The sequence below is a fragment of the Callospermophilus lateralis genome, chromosome 1, assembly GCF_048772815.1.
Source record: "Callospermophilus lateralis isolate mCalLat2 chromosome 1, mCalLat2.hap1, whole genome shotgun sequence".
Lineage (NCBI taxonomy): Eukaryota > Metazoa > Chordata > Mammalia > Rodentia > Sciuridae > Callospermophilus > Callospermophilus lateralis.
This window is the reverse complement of record NC_135305.1, coordinates 31,167,708-31,177,982: the sequence shown is the minus strand read 5'-3', so window position 1 is coordinate 31,177,982 and position 10,275 is coordinate 31,167,708. Positions and strand designations below refer to the sequence as shown.

The window sequence follows — 10,275 nt, the reverse complement described above, 5'->3', positions numbered from 1 at the left end:
ATCCTCAAAGCCAGGGCTGGCCCTCCCACTGCACTGCAGGTAGGAGGGGTATCTCTGTTTCCCAGCCTGGGCCTTTTCCCAAAGCCACTGATGCAGAAACATTTTGAACAAAATCTAAATGATGATAAACTGGGGAAAGTGCTAATGTAGACATGGCTTGGCCTGGCTCCTGACTCGGATAATCTGAATCCTGTCAACATTATTAGGAATTCAACCTGCTCAGTTTCCTAATGGGGTTAGATCAAACACATTCCAGAAGTCAGAATGCAGCACAGTAAACATGTGAAACAGAGAGAGCTGATTTGGAGACCTGATCCAACACACCACCTGATCTTCTCATCCATTTCCCAAACACTCAGAAGGTTACAGAAAGGAATAGTAGCTAATGCATGAAAAGTGCTTTCTGAAATCACCAACACTTATTTTCCCAAGATGAAACTTTATTTGGGGCATCAAGCAACATATTAAAAGAGGTGAGTCATGAACAATTCATGTCCTTAATTCCATAATTGTACATCAGATATTCTGTCCTCTTAAAAAGGGCATACAGTGAGCAAAGATGAGAAGCAGATATGCTTTTATACATAAACCTATCAATATAGTGCTTAAGAGATTTCTCCTTTAGACTTCATTTTTTTCTTCCTTAAAAGGCTGGTAGGTTTTATTTGGGGAAACTAAAACAACTAGCTCTTACACTGAGGATGAGGTTTCTCCCCAGAGTTATTTATGAAATAATGCAGCTGCCTTTTTCCTTAAAGGGATTCTTGTCTTCTGGAATTCCCTTCACCAGTGGATCTTCTCCAGAACGTTCTTCAATATAGTTCTTTATTTCTTCAGAACACTTAGACACCTGATGTACAGAAACAAAATAAATAAATAAATATAAAAAGAATTAGTTCAGAAATGTTCAAACTCTATCATCACCTTTTAGTGAAATTATTATAGTTGTATAAGCCAGCTTTACTTTTTAAAAATTTATATTTGTATATAATTTCTGTACTAGACACTTAATATTTTTATTCTATTCTCTTTCTATATAAGATACAATCTATGTCAATATAGTTCTTACTATTGGTCAAGATCAAAATGTTTCAAAGTTACTGTATTAAGTAAATCATCCCTAGGAATTTATATCCATTATGCCTCATATGATTCCTTCCTGGGTTAAAACATAATTTTGACATGTTTACCATATTTTGGGAACTCAAACATATTCAACTTTAAAATTTTCATGATAATGAAGAAATACAGCAGGAAATAATGCCCAGTTTTGGCATGTGTCATGCCTCAATTCTCACTCAGTGGTATGTGCCCTGTCTGGAATTTCACACAGTGACAGCAGCATTAGGGAAAACCACTCTGGGAAGGGTGGAGTTGCCCACATAGCTCATTCTGTGTCTCTGTTCATAGTCCCTTCCTGCTGCATAAAGGCAATAATCATAATAAAAGTCTTATCAAAGGCTTATTAAGCTTATCTGAAATTCTTGGATTCATGTAATCAGTTTAAACTTTTTCTGCAATGGAAAAAGGATTGAATAGTTTCTTCAAAAAGTTTATCCTTAAAGGACAGTTTTAAAGAGTTTAAACACACACACACACACACACACACACACACGGAATAAATAGAAATGAAAAGAGAAGAATTGATGTCTTAATAAATGTTTGTATTCCTAGTAAGAAATTAGAAGTAAAATCTATAGATGCTTTAACCAATTGCAATGGAGATCTATTGAAAGCAGGCAAATATTCCCATTGAATTTGTTAGCTAGATTAGTAGTTTCAAACTATTTTAATGGATATCCCTATAACATGTTTTCATATGCATCCCAAAATGTAAATAATAATTTACTTATAAATAAGTGCAGATACCACAGTGTTAATATATTATACATAATTTTAAAGCACAAATGATAATTATGGAAGTCTGAGAGTTAAAACTTGACAAAAATAAAAATTTCATTATTTCACTTACAAGCCCCAAGGGTTATTCTTTGCACAGCAGAGTGGAGGTCACTGATTCAAAATTTAAAACTAGGTGATACAACTTAAAAATGTAGTTATGCAACTTAAAATACAGCAAAATAAAATCTTTTCAAGGACCATTCTTTTAGATAATATTTGCTCTCAATTGTTGCTGCCATTCATAGGGTGTGTTATTATAAATAAATTTTTAGAATTTATGAAGCAAGTGGCTATAACCTGGAGTCTGTGGCCCTGGAAAAATTTCTAGATAAGATTCAAGTTCACATTATATTTGTTCTTATAGAGGCTTTTTCATTAAGTTTCCAAAGAGGTCTGTAATCTCTGAAAGTGAATAATTGTTCCTCTGATATATTTCCATTCATGATCAAGGGAATATGTTTGACCAACATTCTAATTAGCTAGAGCCAGATGTAACTTGTGAATTTGTCTCCTTGGCCTGAACAGAGCACACAGCTCAGATGTTAACAGTCGAGTAACAAAATAATAAACTGGGCATCAGGAAAAGCATTTTCCAGTATCTGCCTTATCACTCTCAGTGGTCTTATGTAAGGAACTAGTCAGCTGCTCCGACACTCAGGTTTTTGTTTTTCATTTGTTTTTAATCCTTAAAGTGAAGTAGTTGAATGGTCTCTAGGAGTCACAACACTAGCCTAGGACTAATACTCTATAATTTACAGTGCATAATAAAATAAATTTGAATATTTTTATTAGGACTTAGATGTCTCTGCCTTGTCTAGCAAGTTTTCTCTTCCTCTGGCATACAACTGGAGTTGGGAAACTGACTTAATAGGGCATGTCTTAAGGGGTAGTGGTGTCTGGCAGGCAGAAGCTGCAAAGGAATGATGCTTGTTTTCTACATTGTCACTTGCCTGATATCTAATTTGAAACATGAAATAAGTAAAATAGACTTGTTTCTTTTTTCCCCCTTATAGTTCTGCATAGTGATACCAAATATTAAGATATAGCAACTTTGCACAGGCAATGCATTATTTCAATATAAGCAATTCTGTTTGATTCGTAATACTAAGTGGTAAAATCAAGGAGGCCAACACTTGCTATACTGGGGGATTTGCCTTGGGTGAAATGAGACCCTTCAAGAAACAACCTTATTAACTGGGTCCTGTTTATCTCTATGAACATTGACATTTTGAAAGCTTCAACATAGAGAAGAAGGACATCCCACTGTAAATTCTAGGAGGAGCCAAGATTGGAATTAGGAAGTAGAAGGTTAAGTTTGAGGAAAAAAAATGTGTAAAACTAAAAAAAATCTTCCAATCATCACAGACTGAAATAGAATATGAAGAAGAATGACAATATTTATAAGATTTGCTTCATTTCCATTCTTTTTCTTAAATTTTTCAAGTAAATAAAAATCAGCTCAAAACATTCTTGCTATAGAGAAAATATTAGATAACTTCCTTTAAAAAACAAAAATCTATCCAAAAGCCCTCTCCTGTGCTACAGATGGCTTGATGGTGTATAAAAGGAAGAAAGATTAGTTTCCTAATTAAGGCTCCCATTACCAGTAGGAAATTGAAGTAAAAGCTACAAAACTTTCATCAAGTTTCAGGGGACACCTCAGAATACAGAGGCATAAGTTTTAGATGAAATAGTAATCCCTCTCAGTAGTGTCTAAAAATTTTTTAATGGTGCTCATATACATCTCAGTAGAGATATAATTATTTATAAATAAATACAGATTCTACTGTATGGACCCATTATGCATACTTATAAAACTGGATATTATAAAGACATGGGATTTACAAATAAATAAAAACAGAAACTCAGACATTTTGTTTCCAAGCGCTAGTGGACAAAAGTATCACATCACTGAAGACCACTGGTGAAATTCAAAACTAGGTGAAGTAGTTGGAAGACTTTGAAATGTGGTTTTAGAAAAATTCAAATACCATTCTTTCCAGAACCAACTAGCCATCGTCATTTTCCTATAGCTGGGTTTTTTAAACCAACTGCTGTTTAGTTCAATGCAAGATTCCTTGTCTGTTTCCCAGGTACAGGCTCCTTCCCTGTTAGGCATTTGGCTTAATGCGACATTCTTCATCAGGTCCTTGCTCTCCTCTACCTCCTATCCCTCGCATCCACTGGCAGTTCCCAGGCACTGCTAAAGTCTTACTTAAAGAGAAGCTGCAAGAATAAATACAAACCACTTGTTTTATTGCAACTCACTAGGAAAAGCACACCCTCCTTTATTTCAGAGAGGGAAGTATTCTGGAACAGACACACTTACCTGTTGTCTCTGCAGCTTCACTTCTTTGCGAAGTTGCTCAACTTCCATCTTCAGCTTTTCTTTCTCGGGCAAATCTTCGATGTGAAGGGCAGGCATTTTTGCTCCAGCCCTGGGCCCAGGGGGAGCTCAGGCAGTGGAGCGGCTGGAAGTGCTGTGAACCAGGGCGCCTCCCGAAATAACTGCGGGCCCTGGCCTCCCGCCCGCCAGCGCAGGACGTGACTGCCTCCCAGCGCCGCTGTCCCCAGCTCCCCGGGGGCTCGGCTTCCTCCGGGACGCCTCCTCACGCCAGCCCTTCCTAGAGTCCAGGGAGCCTAAGCTTTTTCCCAGTCCCTACAACCCCCGAGGGCCTGCCCCGGGAACTCAGGGTCAGTCTTGAGTCAAGGTCGGATCAGCTTCCAGCAGCAGGATCCCGCAGCAGGGATGCTGGTCCCGGGCTGCTGAGCCCTGGACCTGCCACGCCCGCCCGCGGGGGACCCACTGGACTGGGCACAACAAAAGTTTTACTTTTGGTCTTTTTTTTTTTTCTTTTCCCCTTTCCAAGTCACATCCGGGTTTTGTTTGTGAAACAAGGAAAAGAAAGACACTGCCCAGCAGGAAATAACGGTCGTTCACCTCTCCAAGAGTTTTAAAAATGTACAGTATATGACTTTTCCATATAGATACTGATATATACTGATGTGAATGCTGGAGAAAAAGCCCAACGGAAAAATGAAACTCAGCTGGTATTCAGTTGATGTGCCTCCGTCTATCCCGTGAAAGGCCTAAAAGGAATTTTATACATCTTGAGAGGAAAAGGCGCTTATTAGCTTGTGAACAATATTTACAACTTGCATGGAAATTTTCTGCCATTAAATAAGTATCTGCACCTTCAACAAGAGCTTTTGTTTTTTCGTGTGGAGAATGTTCTGTGATCCTTAGAGGTTAAAGAAATGGTATGGGAAGACAGGCTTGAATCCCTCCACTCCCCCATCCCCCAAGGCTGGAGCAATGCTTTTGACACTGAGGATTTTGAATTCCTGGCTCGGACATTTCCTGAATATAGGCTGTAGAGTCATTTAATATGGGTTTCTCCACTTTCTGGAAATTAATGTTCATCTAGCTGCCACTTTGTATGGTCAGCAAGTGTCCGTTGTGAAAACTGTTGTTTACATGCAATGGGAACTTTCTCTTTGATTATAAACTAAAACCTAATAGTACTCAAAAGACTGGAAGAAAAACGAAATATAAATATGAGAAATCTTCCCATCAAATATTTCTCTCTCTTTCTTTCTCTCCAGAGGCAACTTGGAGAGAAATTAAATTCAAGTGTTTTTCACTTGGAGGCATTAACTGAATATTGCAGGGCACTTGAATTTAGCAGTTTTTTTCCCTGTTTAGTAAACAGAAGCTCCACCCACTTATCCTTAATGTCTATATTAGAATGAAAAGAATAATGAGCTATTTATTGAGCACTACCCAGTTGTAGTCCCAGCTCTGCCCCTGGCCACCATGAGAAAAGTCATTTAGATTTTACTGGGTTTTGGTTTCTAGTTTGTAAAATATATGATAGAGCAGGGGAGAGGGTGAATTCACCAAAGTATATTATATTTCTAAAAGCATTTATATGCCTAAATATGATAAATCACTTCCACAAAGAATATATTTAGTAGCTTCATTTTCTACATTTAATATAGAAGTCATAAAAATAAAAGTATTCTATAAAAATAGGTTTTGGGGGGAAGGGACCAGGAATTGAACTCAGCACTCAACCACTGAGCCACATCCCAAGCCCTATTTTTATTTTAATTAGGGACAGGGTCTCACTGAATCACTGAGTGCCTCACAGTTATTGAGGCTGACTTTGAACTCTCCTACCTCAGCCTGTCAAGCTGTTGGGATTATAGGCATGGGCCACCATGCCTGGATAAAATAGAAGCATTTTTGTCTGGAATTTTATTTCCTATGAAATAATCTAATTACATACATAGATATCTATAAAGCTATATTGGTTTTGGGTTCTTTAACTTTTTCCACAGTATTAAGAGACTTACATTAGAGAAAACTAACATTAGGCTACTGTTTTTGTTTTTTTTACTTATATTTTACATATTATTCCTAATGAAAATAATTTTACAAAATAATATGAGTATAATATGAAACCTCTTGTACCAAATATGATAAGTGTAACCAGAAATTAACTTATTAGGTATCCCACTGTTTTTAGATAAATTTGCTTAAAAAAAGTAAAAGTAACAATCTTCATTTTTAAATTAGAAGAGCAATGATCACAACATTTTTATTTGGCATGAAATAAGGAGGGAAACATTTCTTTTTACTATTTTCCTAATTTATTAAGTACATTACTAAAAATTCATATGAAAAAATTCTATATGAAAATATTGAAAGAAGTTATGTTGGAATTGATTTAATATTACATCAGGTTAGAAAACCACTGTTCTGGTCTTATTTTATCTTGTATGTTTGCCAGGCACACATTTTGTCTCCCTCCTTTTCATGGATATAAACTAGATTACCCCTCAAATTCTGCATTCTTACATTTATAAAATAGAAACTGTTTAGAGGTCATTAGAATGATAGTTTAAGGAAGTATTTAACAAACATTTGATGCAGTTTTAGTTCATTTGATTTGGATTTTTATCACATGTCAATTTCCAGGAACTTGGTCATTTCTTAAGATTCCTTTTCTGGGTAGAGATGATGTCAGGTCACAGGATGATCTGGATCTGATGCTCCTATTACCTCAACAACTACTTCTAGTTTACAATACCAAATGATTGATCAGTTTTGTTCCTACAAGACCTTAGTTCCCATCATAGATAATTGTTCATTCTCATTGTTCAGTTAACTATTTTCTTCATGTTAAAAACATTCTTTTAGGAATTTAGGAAGTTTGAGTTAAGTTTTGTTTTGAAATCTGGCCAAAATCAAATCAGTCTAAATAAAAATAACAGGAGGGCATTTTTTGTTTGTTTGTTGAGTTGAACTTGAACTCACCTACATGTGCAAGTATGTGCAAAGTAATCTCAAACTTCAAGTAGTTTAAATGATATATTGTAATATTTATAACTTGTTCTAACTAATGATACCAGAAAGTTTTCTTGAAGAGCCAATTGCTATGGTTGTGCCAGGCGTATTTTTTGTTTCCCTGGAGTCTTACCTCATTCCATTTAACCCAGTAACCAGTGGCCCTGAAATAACAACTTCTGAACAAAATAGTCTTTGGCGGTGATAGCTGTGCAATCTCTGGGAGTCATGATTTAATGGACAGTCTTTCTCTATACTTCCTTCCTATGACAAAATTCTGCTGACAATCTGTTTTTTAGCAATAAGAATTTCACCCTACTGTTGATTTAATCATTAATTAATCCATAAGAATTTTGAATTCTTCAGTATAAGCAATGCACAAGTACTGAGCTTGTTTTTTAACTGAATTAAATATTTATGAGGTCAATTAAATTGTAGAGATAGTTTGTTAGTATGGCAGTTTCAAAGATGAAGAGGGCTTCAGGCTTGGGAAATATACAACATTGAAATTAAGACAACCATACAAATCATAATAACAGAAAATAATGTAATGCTAAGTGACTTAAGAGATACACAAAATACTCTTGAGAGAGTGACAAACATCCAATCTCAGAAGAGGAGAATAATTTCAAAGACTGAAATGAGATGGGGTAAAGAGACCTTTCAGGTGGAGGGGTCAGTATGGCCAGGTTTCAAATGGGGAAATACAGGATCAGGTCAGGGACTGTGTGTTCACTACCAGAAGTCTACTGGGCTTACAATAATGAAGGACATTTATTGAGGCTTTTTCTATATGCCAGTTTCTGATCTAAAGGGTTTCAGAAATCCAAGTATAGATAATGTCTCATTTTATACATGAAAGAAGAAAAAAAAAAAAGGAGTTTCATGGAGCTGAAGTTGCTTATCGAAAGTTCCTCAATAAAGTAGAAAAGAGTGTTTTAACTGAGAATCATCAGGCTCCCAAATCTACCTCCAGTTGGAAGATGAAAACTAGAGATTAAATTGGTTAGGACTACACTTTAGATGCTACTGAATTCAACAGCATTGAATTTGTGTTTATTTTCATCAGAAAAAAAGGAATATATGGAACACTTCTCTAAACACTAACTTTCAGATGGGAAACTCTTAGAGGCAGACCACAATTAAATAAAATACATAGAATGCTAGATGGTGATGGGTGCTATGGAGGAAAATATAGGGGGAGGGAGCAAGAATGGAAGTGCTAGTGGAATTTAAATAGAAGAGTTATCCTCAGGAAAACAGAGATAAGAGAATCCATGGTTTATCCTGGAATCCCTTAACACCCAAAGCATATTTCATGAAGATATGTGGTGGAGTGTACTGCTGTTTAGCCAGAAACACAGTTTTGACCTGAGAATTTAGCCAATTCTCATCTTTGAGGCATTATTTTCTCCATTTCAAAATGAAGGGGTTGGACAAGAATCAACAGATATTTGTTGAGCATTTACTATGGTCACTGAGTTGAGAGCCAAATTTGGGAAAACCTTCAGACTCCCTTCCAGATTAAATAATGGATGGTATTTATCTTGTTTTTAAAAGATGACAGTCAATTAACATTTGAGTATTTTGAAGACTGAAGCATCCAGAATAGCATTGCAAATGGGAGGCAGTAAGAAAGAAACACAACAAAAATTTCTGAGTTGAAGTAATGATATTTGTCATTTGTTACAGAAGCAGAGGCAAGTTAGGAATAGCAAATTTTCTATCATTTGCCTTCACCTTTCTGTAAAGGAGATTACTGGTGAGGGTTTTTATGGGGATGGGATGAAGTAGCATATACCTTAAAGAATTCTGAAATGTTACCTTGTTTCTTTCATAGTAATAATACTAGTTAACATTTATTGGGTCTCACTTTGGGCCAGGAAATATGCTACATGTTATAGTTGCTCTAGTATATTATTTAAATCCCATAAGAAAGAGTAGTTAGAACCATTATCATCTTCAAATTCCAGTAGAAGAACTGCATTATGGTTTGGGCATGAGGTGTCACCAAAAAGTTCCTGCTAGGTTACTCAGAAGTAAATAACTAGGTTATAAGGGCTGTAACCTAATTATCCTAGTTTGAATGGATGATTCAGACTAGATGGTGGTCATAGGCAGGTGAGGGGCATGACTAGAGGAGGTGGGTCACTGGAAGGGTTGTTCTCTGTGCCCCCCATGTCTGCTTTCTGACCCCACCAGGAGCTGCGGAGCTTTTCTCTGGGCCCTTCTCCCATGATGTTCTGCCTCATCTTGGGCTCAAAGCAATGGAGTTTAAGACCCCTGAAACTATAAACCAGAATAATCTTTTCCTCCCCTAAGTTGTTCACATTGGGTATTTTAGTCGCAGCAACACAAAAGCTGACTAAAGCAAACAAAGATTTAGAAAGAATTAAGGAACATCCAAAGTCAGTTAGGCAAGAAAGTGGCAGAACCAGAACCCTCTGGTTTCTAAGTCTATTCTAATAACTTTTATCCTGTTGCTAGTTAAATTCACTATGCTTCAGTGACCACAGACTGAACCCTTAATCCAGTTAGCATTCTGGGGGAAATCACATCACTGGTGAGAAGTAGAGTTGGGTAAGAGTGGAGAAAGAGGTGACATTAAAACCATCCCCATTGACTTGGGGTAAGGAGAAAGGGAAACAAAAATCAAGAACAAAACCCTTGCAGCACATATCCTGCCAAGATAGGTCATCAGTGTGTCAAAACAATAGACTTCCTAATTCTGTGACCAAGAGAAAGGTTGAGAAAAACATGTCTAACTTGTTACATTTCAAAGTAGAATATTATGAGTATTGAAAGGAAGGTGAAGAAACAAAACATTTACTGTCTGCTCTTAACTTCCAATACTAAGGGATTAGTTAAAAAACAATAGTAACTGTTTTTAAAGAAGATTTCATCAATATTTATTGTCAATTATGTGTTAAACCTTGTGCTAACTATCTTAAGAAAAACATAAAATCATCTGTTGTTAATCCCAGTTTTTATTAAAGTTTACATTTATAAATTTAAACATT

At 36.3% G+C, this 10,275-nt stretch overlaps 1 protein-coding gene across 1 annotated transcript; it reads right to left on the bottom strand.

The window, feature by feature from the left end:
* Positions 1 to 419: 419 nt before the first annotated feature.
* On the bottom strand, positions 420 to 4,711 carry Gng11 (G protein subunit gamma 11). The gene is made up of 2 exons (XM_076833769.2): positions 4,232 to 4,711; positions 420 to 850 (listed from the first exon to the last, which is right to left on the bottom strand). Exons 1-2 carry the CDS (start codon positions 4,325 to 4,327, stop codon positions 725 to 727), a joined length of 222 nt encoding a protein of 73 aa, XP_076689884.1. The 5' UTR covers positions 4,328 to 4,711; the 3' UTR covers positions 420 to 724.
* Between the last annotated feature and the right edge of the window lie 5,564 nt (positions 4,712 to 10,275).